The sequence below is a fragment of the Rhamphochromis sp. 'chilingali' genome, assembly GCF_963969265.1.
Source record: "Rhamphochromis sp. 'chilingali' genome assembly, chromosome: 13".
NCBI classification, from domain to species: Eukaryota; Metazoa; Chordata; class Actinopteri; order Cichliformes; family Cichlidae; genus Rhamphochromis; species Rhamphochromis sp. 'chilingali'.
Genome location: NC_137940.1, coordinates 30365782 through 30387885, shown reverse-complemented (window position 1 = coordinate 30387885; position 22104 = coordinate 30365782). Strand labels below are relative to the sequence as shown.

Below are 22104 nucleotides of genomic sequence, written 5' to 3'. Positions count from 1 at the left end.
CCACTGATCAAAACTCATAAATTCAAAGATCAGATCAGTATTTTACTCTCCCTTAAGAATTATTCGTGATCCGTGAAGTAAAAAATATCATCTACTGAGATATTGATCCAGTCATCCATCCATGCAACCATCTGTCCATCCATAGCAGCAAAGTCCCTTTCTGTTTTTTTTTCTGAGATGCTGATGGTAAAAGGGGACTAGGGTTATTACTTTCTGCAGCCAAGAGGCCTGACAGCATTTTCAACACTTCACTGTAAGTTACAGGCTCTTTTCAGATGACCTTTAAGAGTCAGCATTTTAGGACACTTTAAGAAGACAGTAATAAGCTGCGGGGGACAGAATAGTCTGGTCCTCTCACTGGTAACATGATTTTTATATCAGTTTTTTTTTAAACCAGTAGCAGCATGGCTTTGGAAAGAGAAAATACTTCAAGTGTTTAAATGTATTGAAATGAATTGTAAACACAGGTTTGCTAAGGATTTAGCTCTGTAAAGGCTTTCATAGCAGCACTGACATCTGCTGGTACCTGTGGGAAAATACGAGTTTACGGTGGGGAGAAAATAACATTACATTAAATCGCTAAATTCATGAGTGGTTGTCTTAAGCCATCATCAAATCAGTGACAGCAAACCTCACTAAAGGAATTATGCTTCTGATGTTGCTAATCCCATTTCCCTTTTTGAAATTCATGGCACAAATGTGTTTTGTTATTCTGCAGGAAGACAGGAAAGGGACATTAAGGACTGGGATAAAATAAAATAAAATATATATGCAAATCTGTCCTTTACATCTCAGTAGGACTTTTATGACAGGCAGTGGAGCAGAATTACTTAAAAATTCTCTCTTTTACCATAAAGCTCTCTGACTAAATCAGACTCTGAGCTACACAGCAGCTGAAGTCAGGTTTCTTACTAACTAAATTATAATACCTAAAGCTTTAAGACCTGTAAACATGCTTCTGAAGAACTAAGTTTATCAAAGTCACTTAAGCTCTTTGACACGGCTGACCTTGAAATGGCAAAACATTATGCATGACGTTAAAGACATGAGATACTGCTTGTTACATTTTAGATAGATGTAAAGAAAAATCAGCTAAGAATGAATTTATGCAGTTCAAACAATTAGCAGCTCATTGTGTAAATACTTTGTTGAACATGTTTAAAGATTTATAATAATTCACATACAATGTGGAAAATAGACACTTTTTTTATTTCCATGAAACCGATACAAAAAATAAAAATGTGAACATAAAATTGGAACAAAATAAAAACAGAGATCATAAAATTGGAACTAAGTTTCTGTCTGTGCACCTAATGACAGTTCAATGTGCTCCGTTTTCTTAATGGCCCTACTGGGGACTCCATTGTCCTTAGGTGGACGATGACAGTGTGACCTGGAGGGGTGTGATTGGGAAGAATAGACCACCAGATCGGAACCCGAGTCATGTTTTTTTGGCAAACCTCTGTGCTAACAACAGTTTGTCCTGCTCAAACACCAACTGTTAAGCAGAAATGTGCACTCGGCACAACGCCCAGCATCCAGTAGGCCTTTTGCAGCCAGGTGTGAAGCAGCAGGGATGAAAATCAACACCTCTAAGTTTCGGAACATCTGCACACTGGGTCGGGGCTGAGCTGCTGCCCCAAGTGAAGGAATTTGAGTATCTTGGGGTCTTGCTCATGACTGAGGGGAGAGTGGACCAGGAGATTGAAAGGGGCATCTGCAGTGATGGGGACACTCTACTGGTCTGTTTTGGTAAAAAAAAAAGAGAGCCCAGAGTAAAAGCAGAGCTGTCATTTTGCTCCTGCCCCCATCCATGGCCACAATCTCTGGGTAGTGACAGAAAGAATGAAATCAAAGCTGAGGATGCCTCCTAGGTGAGGTGTTTCAGAAATGTCCTGCAGGGACAAAGCCCTGGGGCAATCACATACCATGCTGAACCCAGACAAGTGGCAGAAAATGATGGATGAATGGGTGGACAGTGTATACACTGAATATGATGATTGTAGACTGTTGGTTGTGGGTGTGGAGCTACTGCAGGTGGGGAGTGGGCAGCTAGGTGAAAAATATGAAGTGCGATAAAATTGTTGTTTTTTTTAAGGTAAAGGTATTTTTTAAAAATTCAATACTGTCACCCTTTAAACTTAATTCAACTATTTTGTTAGTAAGTCATAACAACTGTGTAGTCTCCAGAGAAAGAACAATAAGAGGGAATCATTTAACATCATTAATCATTTAACTATTTGCAGACCAAATTATTTAAAAAGTTTCTATTTCTCAAATTCTACTAAAAAACATGCTAACTGGGTTGCTCCAGCGAGTTTAGAAACTTTAATATATCTCTGATGCTGCCTGTCTCGTTTTAGCCAGAGTCCTTTATCTTCGGTGTTTCTTGTCAGTTTAAAAAAAAAGTGTCTAAATAACATAAAAAAAAAATTAGAAATTAAAAAAAACATACTAGTTGAATTTTCTGCTTCCCAGAAATCTCAGCCTCTCTCAAGTTCTGCTTTTTTCTTCTAGCTGCAGGCTGTAAAGACTAAATCCCTTTCATCACTTTGGTTTCCCTCTCAGTTCATCTCTGCCTGTCAGTCACTTTCTGCATTGCCTTAGCAGTAAACTTCTCTTCTGCTTCCTGTCATCTCTGAAAACCCTGTAAACATCCTGCCAAGCAGCTCCAGGCTGTAAACAGCCTGCTTGATTTCACTTTTTCTTTTCATGCAGCCTGCCCTCTGGTGCTTCCTCCTGGCATACAAAAGCAACCTGCCTGGATGTAGAAATGTGCGCTCGGCTGTGGTCTGGGCAAATGCGATGGCACCTGATGGGAGTCATCAGCAAACAAAACCCTGTTTGGCTGAAAATCCCCAGCCTACTAAAAAATCTCTTCTTATCTGCAGGCTGAATAAGGCAAGAACCCCTGAAACTACTTGCTTCTCACAATAAATTGAGCCCAATTCGTGACCTGAATCCAGTCTTTCTTTATGTGCTTTAGAAACAGGAGGAGAAAAAGATGTTGGTGTTCACTAATGAGAACAACCCAGCATGATTTTTAGTACCCCAATTATAAATGGCTAATAATATTAGGTGACGAAGACCAGAAATGACCTTTTAAAGAGAACTATGTATTCATGTTGTTGAGAATAGATTCCTTCATATAGATCAGAGTTAAAGAGAATATAGTTTGTGATTTCTTTCAACATTATAATATTGCGGTTAATGAGTGTAAGAATACAAAATAGAAAATAGGCCTGGGATGGGAACAAAGAACTGAGGTACAGGGCAGGAGGACAATCAACCCCCACCCCCAGGACACTAGCAAGAGTTACTGAGGGTGAGGAGCAGACAAAGGGCAAACGGGCACTACCATAAAAGGAGATGGGGGTCAGGGTGTCAGCACCCTTGGCCACTGTACTAGTGTATTTCCATTGTGGGGGTGTTTACTGTATAGGGGGGAGGAGACCAGAGGTTATAACTGTAACTGTTGTGTGGAGTTCTTTAGATCAGCCTTTAGCATAGGAATGCAGTGTGCTGATCTCCAGATGCACCTCTAAGAATAATGAGTAATAAAATGATTGTGTAAAACATGGCAGCATCTTAGCGTGATCTCTACCAGGACCAAAAGAATCGCAGAGACCAGTGTTGTCTCAACAATGTTTATGAGTAATATCCATATGTTGTATTTGTGTTTATCAGACTGGACAGCAGAGGGCATCAGGTTACTCTTTCTCTTTTTCCTTTCCAGATTACTGTAACCACACATTCCCACATTTTCAGAGCAGATTAGAGAAAAATGTAGTGTTTAAAGCTTTAAATATTCACTATCTCAAAGTGCTGGCACACGAGGCAGCTTTTCCTTTGATGGCTGATGCATGATGGACAGCAAGGCGGATTTTCAGACTCAGGGTTCACAGTTGTCAGCCACAGTGACCTAGCTGTGCATTCCTCATAAGTACTTAATGAAATATTCACTAACTCCTCTTTTTTTCCATCAGATATTTGCTCCAGGCTCCCTCTTGCTTTGAGTCGGGGGTGGTGGTGGTGGGGGGGCGGGGGGTTGGCGACTTGGCTCGTATTTGTATTCAGAAAAGAGGAGGAAAGAGTAAATAAGAACAAAGAGCAAGGAGGAAAGAAAAATGAGAAGATGGATGAGGGTGTGCACATGATTGCACATTTTTGCACATATGCTCTGAGTTGGATATTGATGTGTGTGTGCTATTATCTCATTGAGTGTGCTCGACAACTGCGTGCGTGTGTGTGTGCGCGTGCTGCTTAGCTCCAAAATGCTGTCATATCACTTTTAATGTGCCATAGGGGACACGGCGAATATTTAATACAAAATATAATGCATAATAATTTTTATGAAAAAGGCTCTCTGAGGTGGGGACGCCACTCTCCCCCCCTAAACGCTGTAATCAATCCCCAAGCTGCATACAATTAACACCTCCATCACTTTCATCTGCAGTGAGGAAGGGAACGAGACACAGAAGGGGAGAGTCAATAGAGTTGTTTGCATTCAGTTCACATAAACCACTGGGGCACTGATGAAGTAAAGAAATAAGACCTGATTCCCTTCAACAAAAATGTCAATTTTATATTTATTTACAGATGAATACACTCATCTGCTAACTATCTGCTTCCAGGAATAGCAGGCCGGCTAGTGAAGGCTGAATGTGTCTGAGAACAGTAACACCCACAGGCAAGGTGACGCTGTCTGCAAAACATTTATGGCAAATGAAGCAGCCAAGCTTAAGAGTAAATGGATAAACAGCTTTTGTGTTAGTGCGTCTCTCAGTGTTAATGTCCTGTGCAACTTCACGTCAAGCTGCACAGAGCTTAAAGAGCCCTCGGAAATGTGTCATCTGTGTATCGACCCGGGGGGAAGAAGGTTAGATGGTGTTTTTCACGTTCTGACAGGCGACATAAAGTTTGTGTGTGGCGTACGGCGGTGAATTGTTTTGAGAGATGCACTGTGGGACAGAAAAACAGCAGCCATGGCCTTGAGGAGAGGCTGTTGTGATGGAGAGAGTCTAAAAGCAGCAAAGATTCACCAACATGGGCTCTTGTTGTTTTCAAACAGTACAACGCGGTTACAGCTGTTTTTAGGCTAAACTATACATTGTTTTTGTTACACATACATGTTTAAGATCATCAAATACATTTTAATATTAGGCAAAGATAACCAGAGTAAATAGAAAAAACTTCAAAATCATTATTTTGTTTTTTAGAGCCATTCAAAGGTGATGTTTTGATATTGATTGTGATGAGCTGGGGTGCTAGTAAGCACGATTACTGAGATTAACAGCACGGTTTAGATAACTTATCGTTCAATCAGATAAAAAAAGTATTTGGACAGTTGCCTCTGCACACCACTACAGAGGATTTTAACTCCCATAATCAAGATGGGATTTAATTGCAGACTTTCAGCTCTAACTCAAGGGGATTAACAAAAGTATTGCATTAATTATTTAGGAAGGCAGTCATTTTTATACATAGCTTTCCATTTTCAGAGGTTTAAAAGTAACTGGACATATGACTAAAAAACAGTTTCACATCCAGGTGAGGCCATGACTAATTACACAGATAAAGCTTCTGGAGTTGAGTTTAATTGTTGAATTGGCAGCTATTCACTGGAGCGCGCAATAGGAGCTCTTAAGACATGTCGATGCAATGAAGGAGGCCTTCGACGTGTTGAAAAACCAAAACAGTTTGGTAAATTCTTAAACAATAAATGTACTGGCTGGCTCAACAGCACTTGTGGAAAAACCATGGGGGAAAAAAAAGATAGGTTCAAGGTTCTTTATTTGTCACATGCATAGTTATACAAGTATAACACACAGTGAAATGTAGCCTGACACGCTCCTTGACATGTGCAAAAAAATTGGGGGGGGGGGTGTAGAGGAAGAACATTATATATATATATGGAGGGTGAAGGTAACGGTGGTAATCGGAGCACTAGGTGCGGTGACTCCCAAGCTAGGCGAGTGGCTCGAGCAGATCCCGGGAATAACATTGGAGATCTCTGTCCAGAAGAGCGCAGTCCTGGGAACAGCTAAGATACTGCACAGGACCCTCAAGCTCCCAGGCCTCTGGTAGAGGACCCGAGCTTGGGATAAACCGCCCGCAGGGGCGTGCTGGGTGTTTTATATATACACACATATATATATATATATATATATATATATATATATATATATATATATATATATATATATATATATATATATATATATATATATATATATATATATATACATTGGGTGAATGTGCAGTAGTAGCAGCAAGCAGGTGAATTCTGTACATTAATATGAATAGACATCTGACTGTTTTACAGGATAGACAATATAAGCATATTTAAAATTAAAGGAATTAAAATGTACATTGTGCCTTGGTTTAGTGTCTGGAAGAGTCCTGTCTCAGTCAATTATAGATGATGTGAGAGGATGACAGGAATAAGAAAATGTAGTCAATTCAAGAACACTCTTGAGGAGGTAGGCGCATGATTGCCAAGGTCTGCTACGAAGAGATCAGTTCATGAATGGAAATATGGGGAGTTTACAAGCAGGTGAAAACCATCCATTGCAAAAACAGAAAGGCCAGATTAGAGTACCATCAAAAAGATCCTGCATAGTTTTTAAAGAATTTTTGGACTGCTGAAACTGAGATTGAACCTAAATGATGGGAAGTGATGAGTGTTTAGTAGGAACTGCTCACTGCTTTTACATACATAAGCAATGCCCATCTAAAATACCACATAGTATATATATATCTATATATAATAGTATTAGACAGTCAATAAGACTATCCTACCATGCTTTTTGAATGCTCAAGTCAACTGAGAGAAGCTGTTGATAATTCTTGTTGCGTTTACCGCTACAATCGACCCCTTTCTCACACACATGTGATCGATTTATAGACTAAGATTGATTATGGTGACTTAAAGACTTTCAGAGATCCTGCTTTGTGTGGCCAGCAGCCTAAATCAGCAGATACTTATGCTGCATTTTTATTTGAACACAGAGCACACCAGCAAATATTAGCTAGCATGATTTTTTTTAAATGAACAATAATAAAATCAAAGTCATGAATTTTCTCCAGTTAACAGGAAAAATGATAAATCCTTCTATTTTTTTTTATATTTGTGAAGTTATAAACACAATTTCTTTCACTCCTGGTGTGCTGGTTTTGTAGCAGACATTTTAAAAAGGGAAATCTTAAAGCCTGAACAAACACAACTGCATGTCTTAATAGGGGTTATTTGTGTTTTTATGATTTTGGTGAAATGATCCTTTACATGATGATTATGCGGTATGATATAGTCATAGCAACCAAATTACTCCACTGGGCCTTTTATACACTTTGCTTTGTGGTCTGTGTTGGTGCAACTAACACATGCTTGGCTTTGTTAAAGGAAAACCAACATGCGATTGTCTCTTTGCTGCAGAAATAGTCTGCTCTCCGTGGCGCTACACGTCTTTCCCGTGTCTGGCAGGATCGTTGAGCTCGTCTCCTTTGCTTCTCACTTCAGTAAATCAATCTGTTTGTCCTGATGACTCAGATGTCACTAAGCCTGTTAGGAGCCAGTCTTCAATCTTGCTTCCTAATACTGCATCTAACTGTTCTGTCTGTAGCTCTCCTTCTTTTCCTCCTCACCTACACCCCTTCGGCCCTCCCTCCTAGAATTACTCCCATCTGGTCTTCAGAATATCTGCTCCTGTTTGTCTTGCTGTCTTCTTGCCACTTCCTATACTCTTTCCTTCCCTCTGCATTTCCCCCTCTCTCTGCCCTAATCTCTTCTCCTCTGTGCGGTTATCACTATGACAGATTCCATTCAGCCTTCATCTAATAAGACCGGACAGCAGCTAACCAGCCAATTTATTATTCACTGCCTGTTCACCACTTTCTGTGCTTGTCAACACCATCTGTATGCTGTCAAACGCTTTCTACCTTTCAACTCCACAGTCTAACCCCATGTACTTTTCCTTTGCCTCCATTCATTCACCCAGGCTGCCGTCTCAATCCCATAAAAGGTCTGTTGTGTAATGGTTTATAAATGATGAGAGAAGGGTTGGCTGGCACTCAGAACGATCCAACGAAGGCTGGACAGGACTGAGTAGCAGCACACACGATGTCAAGCTAATGTCTTGGAAGGGTTTGGCACTCGGCCTAATGTGATGAACCTGTTGCCGTTACTGTTACTGGACTGCAACTAAACAGTCTAGAGTGCTATTTTAGTTTCACTGTATTAAAATGACTAGAAAGCTAATGGCTCAGTTAATCCGTGTTTGTTATTGTTTAAAGTATTTAAACAAAGGTGATGATTTACAGTAGCTCCATTTCTTAAAGAAATCCTTTAATGATCAGGTCAGCTGATCATTAAAGGATGATTGCATGAATTATTCATGTCATCTTTTAATAAGCTTATGCATTGTCACAACACTTTTTTTTTTGCCAAGCTCTCGTATGGATGGTCAGAGAATCATCAAAGTCCAGCACATCCCAAAGATGCTCAGTGGGGTTGAGATCTGGACTCTGCGGTGGTGAACCCATGTGTGAAAATGATGTCTCATGCTCTGTGAACCACTCTTTGATTATTTGATTGCTATGAAATCTGGCACTGTCATCTTGGAATATGCTTGCACCATCAGGGATGAAAAAAAATTCCACTCATGGAAAAAACTGACCATTCAGTTTATCCAGAAACTACACCTCCAGTCCAGGGGAACGTTCTTACCCATTTCCCTTAGCTGAATTTTTTCTTGGCCTTGCAGTGATTTTTACCCGAGTTAATTTACATGAATGACAGCAGCATCATTACCTTAAGACAGACAGCTTTGTGTAACCAGTTTAATCATAGTGATAATTGTTCCCTACCTGAACAGACTAATTATTCCTTTTTCACATGACTACAAATCGGTCCCCAAGAATAACACAATGTTAACCCAGTCTGTGTGCCTCCCTAAACAAGAAATGTTTTGTGCTTAACATAACCAGACTTTAATTCTACCTATGTAAAATCAGAGAGCTGTTTTTGTAGTTTCTGGAGGCAGTCATATATAATTGATGGATCTGAAACTCTTTTCTCATTCTCCAAAACAAACATTGTATTTTTTTTTGTTTCATTTTCCACGATGTTACTGTCGTATTGAGAAATGGTAGATGTACAATTGTCATCGCATTGCCTCAGGAATAACTGTCAAGTGGTTACAATAACTGTGACAGCGACCACTCTGACTGTGAAAGTAAATGTCATTATTTTTCTGCCACCATTTAACGTGCTGACGCCTGGTTGATGACTTTAACCCCTGTCCAATCGATGTCATGACCACTTTTGGGCAGCTGTTCACAATCGGCTGATGCTGTCTGAGCCCAGTATTTCTTCACTTTCTTCATTTAAAGTGCTGCACGATGGTGACATGACTGCAAAATGACATAGGTCCTTAGCAACCTTGCTTTTACATAGGAATATCAACAAAACACAGCCACTTAGTTACTTGAGATGAGTAGTTGAACAATCTTATTGAGTCAAGTCCCTACAAAGTCACATCACATCAAATCAGGCTTCAGTTATATGCAGACCTTTGCTAATCTGTGTGAGAGTGCTCATAGTGGTCCAAGTTGGACCACAATTTGTCACGGTCCTGGGTCTTATGACCCAGTGTTTTGAGTTTCAGTTCTTTTGATGTTCATAGTGTATGTTTAAGCTTATCAGGTTTCCTAAGTTTATTTGTTATCATGCCTAAGTGTTTCTAGTTCTTATTATTTCCCCCTCGTGTTCCAACTATGTTAAATCTCCCTTGCCCTTCGTGTGTTTCATGTCTGTTGTCTTATGTTGTTATGTCTGCCTCTCATGTTCCTGTTTCATTTTGGAGAGATCTCGTGTTTTTATATTATGGATTATGTTTTGAGTCCTTTGTGGTACTGTTTCGTGTTTCCCTAGATCTCAGTTATGGTTATCTTAGGTTTTGCTCTTTGGCTTCGTCATATGGCTTCCCTGTGTTCCATGTTATGTCCACTGTGATGGTTTTGTACCATATTTCAGGTTCCTATATTCTGTCTCCCCAGTTGCTGTTAAGTTTGCATGCTTAGAATTCAGTCAGTGTGTTTCCTGTTTTACTTTGAAGGTCCATGTCTCATGTGAGTGTTTCTAGTTTTGCTTCCCTTGCCTCGTCCTGCTTTATTACCCTCAGCTGTTCCTCCATGTGTTCCCACTTCCCCTAATCACCTCCTGTGTATTTAAGTCCTCTGTTTTCAGTGTGTGATTGTCAGGTCGTCTGTTGTCCACGCCATGTTTCCCATGCCATGCTTCCAAGTTTCTTGCCTAGGTTTTTCTTATTGCTTGTTTAGATCCCCCAGTTTAGGTTTGTGTTAATTTTGCTTCAGTTTGCCTTGCCCTTTGTTTGTACCTCTTCTACTAGCCTTATTAAACGGCTCGCCTTTTGTTAACATTTCAAGTTCTGTTCCCTGTTCCTTGGCGTCTGTGTTTTGGGTCCTTTTTCAATTCATACAGTCTGCCCTCGCCAGACTGTGACAGAACGACCTGACCAGAATGGACCCAGCGGACATCTTTGAGGATTTTTGGGAGTTCAGCACTCGTGTGACCATTCTCCATGGACAGTGGAAAATCTATTCTGCGTGCAGACAGGAGAGTGAGAAGGAGTCAGTTAGAGTTCAGCTGCACCGGATTCTGTCTGCATACCCGGCTTACATGGAGGGATTGTCGGAGGATTTGCACGGCTTCATCCGCACCGTGTTGCCAAAGCAGCCCCCCAGCATGCAGACTGAATTACTCCAGCCCCTCTGTGACGCAGCCCTCCCTATGCCAGCTATAGGAGCTAAAGTTGGCGTGTTGAGTCTCCCGCCTGTCTCCATGTCCATGTCGCCACTGCAGCAGACAAGTGCTGCGTTTTCCTCACCTCAACCGGTGGCTACTTCCAGCGCTACATTCATCTCAGCCGTAGCGGCGCCGGCCTCCACGACCACGGCTTCCAGGAGGAGGCGGCGTCCAGGTCATCACCACGGCTCACAGCAACATGAGGTGGGTGATTATATTCTGAATCCACGCGTTTTTTCTAAGGACAATATTGGATCAAGCACTGCCTTAAAGGTTCATGGGCATGTTTATGAAACGACTAAGACTGAAAACTCACCAGCCAAGTCTTCCACGGAATATCTTATCCCTCTGCACAATTACCTAGCATCCCTGTGTATTGATCATGCTACGAACTTTGCTTCCAAGAAGCCAAATTATAAGACATTTTGCACTGGAAGTGCTAGCCATGAGGCTCAGCTAAGCCACTGTGGGACCGAGATCCAGGCCAGGTTGGAGCCAGGGGCTGAGTAGGAGTTTGTGCAGCCTTTTCCTGTGTCTGCTGGAGGGCCCGAGGAGCCCGTTCAGCCTCACGCCTCGTCGGCTGGCGGGCCCGAGGAGCCCGTTCAGCCTCACGCCTCGTCGGCTGGCGGGCCCGAGGAGCCCGTTCAGCCGCCTGCTGCAGCTCCGTCATCATCCTCGTCCGGTCCAGCCTCAGGGCCTTCAGCCTCGTCCGGTCCAGCCTCAGGGCCTTCAGCCTCGTCCGGTCCAGCCTCAGGGCCTTCAGCCTCGTCCGGTCCAGCCTCAGGACCTTCAGCCTCTGCTTCTGCCTCGCCTGGTCCTGTTGCGCCAGCTGGAGGTTCAGCCAAGCCAGTCCAGCATCCCTCCACGCCATCGCCTGCAGCGCCATTATCTGGTCCTGCCTCGCCTGGTCCTGCCACGACCCAGCCAGTGGTCGACGCCACGCCCCTGCTCGTCTCGCCTGCCACGACCCAGCCAGTGGTCGACGCCACGCCTCTGCTCGTCCCGCCAGCCAAGCCACCCGACAGGTCACGTCCACATCCACACTGCCGCCGGCCGCCAGCCAAGCCACCCGAGGGGTCACGTCCACATCCACACTGCCGCCGGCCGCCAGCCAAGCCACCCGAGGGGTCACGTCCACATCCACACTGCCGCCGGCCGCCAGCCAAGCCACCCGAGGGGTCACGTCCACATCCACACTGCCGCCGGCCGCCAGCCAAGCCACCCGAGGGGTCACGTCCACATCCACACTGCCGCCGGCCGCCAGCCAAGCCACCCGAGGGGTCACGTCCACATCCACACTGCCGCCGGCCGCCAGCCAAGCCACCCGAGGGGTCACGTCCACATCCACACTGCCGCCGGCCGCCAGCCAAGCCACCCGAGGGGTCACGTCCACATCCACACTGCCGCCGGCCGCCAGCCAAGCCACCCGAGGGGTCACGTCCACATCCACACTGCCGCCGGCCGCCAGCCAAGCCACCCGACAGGTCTTGTCCACGTCGCCGCCGGCCACGGGCCAAGCCACCCGAGTGTGGCCAGCCATGCTTGCTTCGCCACTGCCACCTTCCACATGGCCGGCCCCCTGAACCTTTGGACTATGGACTCCTGTGCCGTCGCCCTCCGGGTCGGCCCCCTGAGGAGTTATGAACTGTTCCCTGTACTCCTGTGCTTTTGATGGACGTTTTGTTTTTGTGGCTTTGTTCCAGGCCCTCCGTCCTGGACCCCCGCCGCCCGCCCTTGGTGGGTTGTTTTTGTTTTTGTTTTTCATGGTTTCGGGCGTCTGGAATCCGCCCTTGAAGGGGGGGCTCTGTCACGGTCCTGGGTCTTATGACCCAGTGTTTTGAGTTTCAGTTCTTTTGATGTTCATAGTGTATGTTTAAGCTTATCAGGTTTCCTAAGTTTATTTGTTATCATGCCTAAGTGTTTCTAGTTCTTATTATTTCCCCCTCGTGTTCCAACTATGTTAAATCTCCCTTGCCCTTCGTGTGTTTCATGTCTGTTGTCTTATGTTGTTATGTCTGCCTCTCATGTTCCTGTTTCATTTTGGAGAGATCTCGTGTTTTTATATTATGGATTATGTTTTGAGTCCTTTGTGGTACTGTTTCGTGTTTCCCTAGATCTCAGTTATGGTTATCTTAGGTTTTGCTCACAAAACACAGGGAAGCCATATGACGAAGTTTGGCTTCGTCATATGGCTTCCCTGTGTTCCATGTTATGTCCACTGTGATGGTTTTGTACCATATTTCAGGTTCCTATATTCTGTCTCCCCAGTTGCTGTTAAGTTTGCATGTTTAGAATTCAGTCAGTGTGTTTCCTGTTTTACTTTGAAGGTCCATGTCTCATGTGAGTGTTTCTAGTTTTGCTTCCCTTGCCTCGTCCTGCTTTACCCTCAGCTGTTCCTCCATGTGTTCCCACTTCCCCTAATCACCTCCTGTGTATTTAAGTCCTCTGTTTTCAGTGTGTGATTGTCAGGTCGTCTGTTGTCCACACCATGTTTCCCATGCCATGCTTCCAAGTTTCTTGCCTAGGTTTTTCTTATTGCTTGTTTAGATTCCCCAGTTTAGGTTTGTGTTAATTTTGCTTCAGTTTGCCTTGCCCTTTGTTTGTACCTCTTCTACTAGCCTTATTAAACGGCTCGCCTTTTGTTAACATTTCAAGTTCTGTTCCCTGTTCCTTGGCGTCTGTGTTTTGGGTCCTTTTTCAATTCATACAGTCTGCCCTCGCCAGACTGTGACACAATTGCTTGGAGACAGGTTGGCTTTCACCAGGCGACCTCTACCGTCACCTTGCAATTGCCAGTTGTTACCCACCAATTGAGACTGCTGCATGCTAAGTTTCTGACTGAATGTGTGACTGAATGAAGGCAACACTTAGTGTTGGTGTTCTGAGGTTTAAAAATCAAACCTCCACACTCAAAACAACCTGAAAATAAACACAAGATTTGCCCAGACCCTCTGACACTTATGCACTTTCATTGGAGCTTTCCAAACTGATTTCAAAGGACAATGTAGAAAAAAATATACTATTTTATAATAGCACTGAAAATATTGCTGGGTACAGATGGCTTATAGTTGCTGCTGGTTGCTACAAAAAGGAAGCCAGCGGCAGGCAAGTCCAGCAGTTCGATGATCCATCTCCCATCTGTGGACTGTTCCGAAACAGTGCAATATTGTCTTTGTTTCCAACAGACAGGAGTCATAACTCTTTAAGTTCTAACTGAGCTGAGTTGAACATGTACATGGAGGCGTTTGCGTCATTGGAGAAGTGATTGATGCTGCAGCTTTTCCTGTGCAGATGTTCTCACTGTTTCTGGGTTTTGGAATTCAAAGATTTTTGAGAAACTTTTGTTCAGGCTTTTTTTTCCAGAGGACAAACCATTCTCACTGCTATAGAATAGAATAGAATACAATAGAATAGAATAGTCCTTTATTTTGATTATACATGTCTTGTGGGTGTTCCACACTAACTGTTCTGGAATAAAATACGAAAAGTAAGACAGCAGGAATAAATAACAAACAGGAGAACTATATACAATCAAAATAAATATATACAAAAACAAGTAAAAGGCACACAACAGAGAGCATGACAAGATCCACTGAGTAACTGCTTTGGAGGTCTTTACAGACTAAAAAGTATCATCTTCTTTAGGCTTGAGGGGCTTTTGCCCAAGGTTTTTCAGCTATTTTCAAGGTTAAGAATTGACTTTCTATTCTATTCTGTAATTGCAGCTTGTTTTCTTCAGCCTGTGTTGTTTGAAAACTTGGTATTTGGAAAATGTCAGCTTTGCAGAGACTGATCAAAACAACACGTTTTTCAGCGTTCCCCCTGTGAGCTTTTTCAGTTTATCCACTGGGTTTTCAAAGTGTTTGATCAACCGAAGGCTTTTCTCTCTATTGATGGATGTGTATGTAACCCCTTCACTGAAGTTAAACATCATCACTACAGCAAATCACGCTCCCTTATCTCGCCTATTCAGCCGGGCTTTCAGAATTTAATCAGCATATCTTTGTGTCATTGCTGTAGTGTGTACTCAAAGACCTGCTTCTCTGTGTTGATTTATTGCCGCTCTTGCTGTAAGCACTGAGTGTTTGTCAGCGTTTGTGCGTATGCGTGCACGCATGTGCAAAATGTTTTTTCCTCTTTAGTGTTTGATTTTGATAAGAGAATCACGTATGATCTCCTCCTTTCTGCAGAGATAGAAAAGGGATAGGGGAGGTGTGAGCTCTTGCATACCCAAAAAATGTCTCTCACCATTGAACGCACTCACTCACGCACACACATACTCCTGCCCTGCAGTGCTCATTTTTCTCACTTTCTTTGTCTATCCACCTTTCACTACCCTGTTCTTAATTTTCTTTTTCTCAGTCTCTTGCACTGCCTTCTTCCCTGTCTTATTTTACTCGGCATTGATCCTGAGCATACAGGCTACTGCAGCTAGCCTTTAATGAATGCCATGCCCTAATGACTTTATCATTGGCCTTGATGGCCTCAGCTCAACCACAGCGATGGCTCAGCTGTAAATTGTTTTCTTAACTAAAGCCATGTGAGGAATTTCAATAAGGGCTGCCATCAGTGGCATCAGCGCAGCCTGCCAATCTGAACAACCGGTGTAACACAGAGGGCACCAAGGGGTTAAGCGTGACTGATGGGAGTAAGGAGTGCATGTATGAGTTGGACTGTGTTGCAGACTGGCATCGCTCTCCTGGGTGTATTGTTGTAGATGGTGTGTGGCCTCTGTGTGTGCGTGTGTGTGTGTGTGTAGTTGATGAGTTCATCAGGAGACTTGAGCACAAAAACATGTCTGATACAGCATGTCGATGCAGTCGCTGACAAATGCGAGGCAGCGTTTCTGAGGACGTAGCTGTGCCACACGTAGAGGGTTTTGTCCATGACCCACCCGCGAGCAGAATAATTACACGCACACAATCGCATACACACACACACACACACCACCTGCCACACTTGTGCATGTAGAGATAAAGCAGCGAATGCACTCTCCACACTCAGACTGTTTGCCTGCTGAATAGCAAAGGGGGGCACGGATCAGTCTATTCCTCCCTTATCTCCCCTCACCTCTTGCACTCCTCATCTCACTCCATCTCTTTCTTTCACGGTCTTCCCCTCCCACCCTCTCGCCTCCTCACTTTGCCTCCCCTGCCGTTTGTGAATCCTCCTGATTTGTCTCTGTCTCCTCTTCCTCTTCTCCTCACCCTCTCCTCTTTCTTCTCCTAATTTCCTCATCTCTTCTTCCTCCTCTCGCTTGCCCTCTCTTGAGTTTTGTCCTCCTCTCTTGCCCCATCTCTCCCGTCTCTGTCTCTGCCTTTTCCTGTGCAACAGTGTGCAATTCCCCATTCCCCACCAGACAGACAGACACAGAGCGACTCAGACGAATGGGAGAGAAAACGGGAGCAGGGAGAAGCAGAGACATAGAGGCAGATACATGAAGAGGCACAGAGGAATTGATGGGATGACAGTCTGGTGACTGGGGACTGGTGGACAAAGAGATAGAAGGGATGTAAAATAGACAGCTTCAGTGGCAGGGTAGACAAAGGCAGCCTGAGAGTGGATGTGTGCCGCTTATTTCATTTACACACGCATACATAGAAACACACACACACGCATACTCTCTCTCTGTCTCTCCCACTCTCTCTCCTCTCACTCACACTCTCTCTCTCACACACACCCTCGAGCAGAAGCGGCAGAGCTGTGTGGGTGTGAGGCAGCATGAGAAGTGATATCTGTACTTCTACACATACAGCTGGCTGATGGACTAACTTAATCACAAATTTACGCTCACCTACTGTACGCATACTTACTAGCACACCTTGATCATAGGCAGGCAGACCAGCGCGCGCTCATAAACACACTCACTTACGCCAGCACGCACAATCTTCCAGCAGCCAGAAGTCAACATGGGTCTTGTGATGGGAACCTTTTCCATGCAATCCAAGCAAGTGTCCTACCACAAAGGTAAGAATTTGTATTTGAAATGCACACACTGAACACGTTTGAATCCTGAATGTGAGGATTTGCATGTTACTGTGAGCAGCATCCATCATGTTGCGTCATTGTGCTTTAGTGATGGAGTCATATATGTTTGCTCAGAGTGGTGAATATGGCACAAGAAGTGCATTATGGTATTAAGATGAATGTGCTGTAAGCTGCAATAAGAAGTTGTATAAAAAAGAGAAATTGTTATTCACTGTTGCTTTAGAGTGCTCCAGGCCACCTGTCCTCTGTTTGAACTGTGGATTTAACAATATACATGTGTCCGTGTGTGTGCATGTGTGCGCGCAACTGTGCCATTGGGCATGTCTATAATAGGTGATGGTATTTACCCCTGTCTGCTTTCCAAACCAGCCCACTCTCTTTCCTGCCACGCTACTGTTTGACAGGTGCTGACACTTGACACATGCATGCTGTACCCAGTATGTATGTGTATTCTTTGTCCACAGAAAATATTTATGCACCTAATTGACTGCTGAAAATGTAGGCGTGTGTGAAGAATCGTGCATTTTGTGTGTGTGGTGGCTGTGGTATTGTGCCGTAAATCAAAGCGTTGTAATCCATCAGCTTTTGGCCGTGGTCTGTCCTGCATCTGTTGACCTTAAACCTTGATGGCTATCGCTGACAGACACAGCGCTGCATCTCAAATACACACAGCAGAGGTTGGAAAATCGGGAGCCAAATCACATCTCGACGAGGAAAACAGAGGGATAAAATTCAGAAATCTCTAATTGGATCATTAACTGGAGTGAGATCATGCAAAACTGTCTGCATGTTGCATATGCTGTGACAAAAGAAAGAAAAAAACACCGGAGGTGATGTAAATGATGTAAATTATATGCTGTGAATGTCCCTCAGGAAAATGCCTTCCAGCTCTATATTCTCAGTGTTTTCCCTGTCCAACAGTGCAGTCAGACAAAGAAGAGCTGAGAAAAGTCCTTAGAGACCCCATAAATGGGCTCCTGAAATACAAACATATATAGCATGCTGCGTGGGTTGTTTATTTCAGTGCCTGACCTGCACCTCATTTTCCTGCGTGGAAACAGCTCTCAGTCGATATGTGCTAAAGAGATACTCAAGGCACATTTTTAGGTTGGTTGTTTTCTGCAGTCCACAGTATGAACATGCGTGTCAGATACTTTGTGTTCGTGGTAGCTACTTCCATTTCAAACGCAGCCCATTTACTCGTTAGGGAAGGCAACAATGCTTACAAAGCAACCAGGATGTAGGGTAACCTCTAAATAGCAGCCACTTTGAAGTTTCCACTGTTAGGGTGTGAGGCGGAAGTGATAGATGAGTAAAAGTGGGAGAGAGAAAATTGAGAAAAGTTGAGAGAGGAGGCGAGGTTGCTTCTCAGGGGGCTGCAATGTGTGTGTCACTGAACGTGTGTGTTTCGCCATCTGCTGCAGTGATAAAAAAAAGTGCCCTAATGAAAGCAGGCCAGGATTCATTTTGCATGGAAGGTTGACCCACCCTTGATCACAACTCAACATGAGGCAATGGCCAGCTGAGAAGGACTTAAAGTTAACTAGCTGAGGATTCAAACTTTAGATGAAAATTATAGATGTGGATTTAAGGAAGCTGTTAAATTGACAGGACAAAATCAGAAACAATACTTTTCAGCAACTCACTTCTCTTAGTATTAACCGTTGCCATTGCTGACTGAGGGGAATAATGTTATGAACTAGTAATTTTATCTTTATTTTGTATTATTTTGGAGGACCAGGAAGTCTGTATTAGCCCCTTGAACCATAGACTAAAAAGCTGCAAAGTCTGCCCCACTGACTGGGAACAGAACCTCGATCTTACATCTGTATCTTGAGCTCTCAAACGCCAAAAACAAGCCAAAGATAAAGATGCAGTTATGTTAAAAAGAAAGGACACCATCTTTCAGTTTTAAGGTTTTCATATCAGGAAAATCTGACCTTTATCTGGTCTTATTATATGTTTAACAACAACAAAGTCAAAACTCAGCTGTTCGGCAATGCCAACCAAATGTTCTTGATTAACTGATCATTACCAAGTTTGATCACATCTATAAAAGCAGTGCACAGGTCTGGTGCATTCAGGTGTGTGTTAACACAATACCAAGAAGGAAAGATATCAGCAATAATCTGAGAGAAGCAATTGCTGCTGCCCATCAATCTGGGAAAGGTTATAAGGCCATTTCCAAACAAAGTTAAAGTCCATCTTTCTACAGTGAGGAAAGACTACTTACAAGTGGAAAACATTTAAGACAGACGCCAGTAGGGATGGGAATTAAGAACTGGTTCCCAGTAGTCTAGTTCTATTGGAATTGTTAGTCTGCCTTCCTATCAATCTCACTTATCAGTTCTTGCACTACAAGATTTCAGTTTGTGTGTGGAGGAGGAAAACAGTGACACAGTCTACAGCGTGGATATGGACATTACTATTATTTTATTTTATTTAGTATTTTTTTGCCCATAAAAACAAGTGTAATGGTAAAGTGCTAACTGCATCAAGGACAGAAACAGCTTCATTATGCTGCTAACGCAACTTTGCTCTTTGCAAGCATCTGCACAGATAGCATGCTAATGCTAAGCTAGCCAAGAACCCAGAGTGAAAGCTGAGTGAATGCCGACCCCAGCCCAGCAGCCAGACCCTGAATTTCAACAGGTAACAAACTGATGTGTCACAGGCTGGGTCTCCGACCCAGCATTTTGAGCTTTCTTTGTATTGTTCTCATTTTTTGAGATGTTGTTAGTTTTGTGTTATTTCCTATTTGCCTTTAGTTTAGGCAGTTATTGTTCCTGGGTTTTCTATGTTTTGGGGTTTTCTATTTATTTCATCACGTATTAGGTCTGTTAAGTTGTGTTGTCATTTCCTGTTTTATTCTGACAATGTCATGTGTTCTTTGTTCATTGTATTTAGCTTTCCTCTCCTGGTCCTGTCATTAGGTTTATGTCTGTCAGCTGTTTTCCCCCATGTGTCGCCACTTCCCCTGATCACCTCATGTCTGTATTTAAGCCTTTTGTTTTCTTCATGCCATTGTCAGTTCGTCTGTTTATTCTCACCAGAATCATGGTCATAGTCTGTTTATTTTCCACCTCGGTCATAGTTATAGTTTTTGGTCTTAGTACCTTTAGTGTTTTGTTTCTTAGTGTTTTGTCAGTTCAGTGTTTTGTTTCTTAGTGTTTTGCCTGTTTGCTTTGGTCTCTTGGTTTATTTCCTGCCGTCATCGCAATAAAGGTTCACTTTTCTGTTAATCATTACTATCCCTCGTCATCATCTGCTTTTGGGTCCTGCTTCCGCACACATCGGCGCACCCCGCCGTGACAGAACGAACTGACCAGTCATGGACCCAGCAGACTCCGCTCTCACCGAGTGTCTGGAGGAGATGGCTCAGATCCAAGCGATCCTCAACCGCGTCCTCACAGCGCCCGATTTGAAGAGCAAGCTGGTAATGATTAACACTGCTGAAGCTATTATGGAGAGGGATCCCCGCCTTCTCCAGCTCCCGGACTCACCTGCCATCGTTGATGCCTTTACGAGGATAAAGGAGATGCTGCAGGCCCAGGGACTGTCGAGTCAGGAAATGGCTTCCAGCACCCACCAGTCACAACAACCCCACAATCAGTCATCTCCATTGCTGCCTCCGGAACCTGAGTGTGTTCGTGTCGGTTCGCTGAGATTCGCCACAGCGTCACCACCTCTCAGCTCACCAGTTTCCACGCCCTCATCACAGTCTCGCCATACTCCTGTCACAGTTCAGCGCGAGGAAGCGCCGCACACCATAGACTTGGACGACGACGAGCGCCAGTCTATATTCTGCGCTCTCTTGGAGGAGGAGCTCCGGTGGAAGCCGTGGCTCATTCCGGAGCACGAGCACTCTTTCCGGGGAACTCGACTGGCTCTCGGGGGACCTCGGAGTTACCAAGGACTTCCACCCATCGCTCCGCCGTCTTCCACTCCTAAGAAAAAGCGGCGTGCGCGCCACCGACGCTCCGTATCACAAACGCAAGTGAGTGATTACATTTTGGCTCCTCATGTTTTCTCTCAGGAAGTTGTTGAAATTGACACTACTTTTCCGGTTAATGAGCCCGGCTATACAGAGACTGTTTGCCCTGGAAAAGCTAGCCATCAGGCTCAGCTAAGCTGCTGTGGTACTGCTATCCAGGCCGGTTTGGAGCCGGAGACGGAGGTACAGCTGGTGCAGCCAATTTCAGTGTCAGCCGGAGGGCCCGGGGAGCCCGTCCGGCCTCATGTTTCGTCTGCTGGAGGTTCAGGAGAACCCAGCCAGCTTCATGCTTCATCTGCTGGAGGTTCAGGAGAATCCAGCCAGCCTCATGTTTCGTCTGCTGGAGGTTCAGGAGAACCCAGCCAGCCTCATGTTTCGTCTGCTGGAGGTTCAGGAGAACCCAGCCAGCCTCATGTTTCGTTTGCCGGAGGTTCAGGAGAACCCAGCCAGCTTCATGCTTCGTCTGCTGAAGGTTCAGGAGAACCACACCAGCCTCATGCCTTGTCAGCTGGAGGGCCCGAGGAGCCCATCCAGCCTCATGCCTCGTCAGCTGGAGGGCCCGGGGAGCCCATCCAGCCTCATGCCTCGTCAGCTGGAGGGCCCGGGGAGCCCATCCAGCCTCATGCCTCGTCAGCTGGAGGGCCCGGGGAGCCCATCCAGCCTCATGCCTCGTCAGCTGGAGGGCCCGGGGAGCCCATCCAGCCTCATGCCTCGTCAGCTGGAGGGCCCGGGGAGCCCATCCAGCCTCATGCCTCGTCAGCTGGAGGGCCCGGGGAGCCCATCCAGCCTCATGCCTCGTCAGCTGGAGGGCCCAAGGAGCCCATCCAGCCTCAAGCCACGTCTGCTGGGGGGCCCAAGGAGCCCATCCAGCCTCATGCCTCGTCAGCTGGAGGGCCCGGGGAGCCCATCCAGCCTCATGCCTCGTCAGCTGGAGGGCCCGGGGAGCCCATCCAGCCTCAAGCCTCGTCAGCTGGAGGGCCCAAGGAGCCCATCCAGCCTCAAGCCACGTCTGCTGGGGGGCCCAAGGAGCCCATCCAGCCTCATGCCTCGTCAGCTGGAGGGCCCGGGGAGCCCATCCAGCCTCATGCCTCGTCAGCTGGAGGGCCCAAGGAGCCCATCCAGCCTCAAGCCTCGTCAGCTGGAGGGCCCGGGGAGCCCATCCAGCCTCATGCCTCGTCAGCTGGAGGGCCCGGGGAGCCCATCCAGCCTCAAGCCTCGTCAGCTGGAGGGCCCAAGGAGCCCATCCAGCCTCAAGCCACGTCTGCTGGGGGGCCCAAGGAGCCCATCCAGCCTCATG

The 22104-nt window shown here is 45.1% G+C and overlaps 1 protein-coding gene across 4 annotated transcripts in view; it reads left to right on the top strand.

The window, feature by feature from the left end:
- The window catches only part of kcnip1a (Kv channel interacting protein 1 a), a 52935-nt gene that overhangs the window by 2448 nt on the left and 28383 nt on the right, over positions 1 to 22104 (top strand). Inside the window, exon 1 of one of the 4 annotated variants that reach the window (XM_080901911.1) lies at positions 16532 to 16792. The exons of the other annotated variants lie outside the window; for them this stretch is intronic. Within the exon in view, the coding sequence (XP_080758037.1) occupies positions 16735 to 16792 (58 nt within the window). The 5' untranslated portion in view covers positions 16532 to 16734. Of the gene's footprint in view, positions 1 to 16531; positions 16793 to 22104 lie in introns of those variants that run through there. 4 annotated transcript variants of the gene reach the window in all.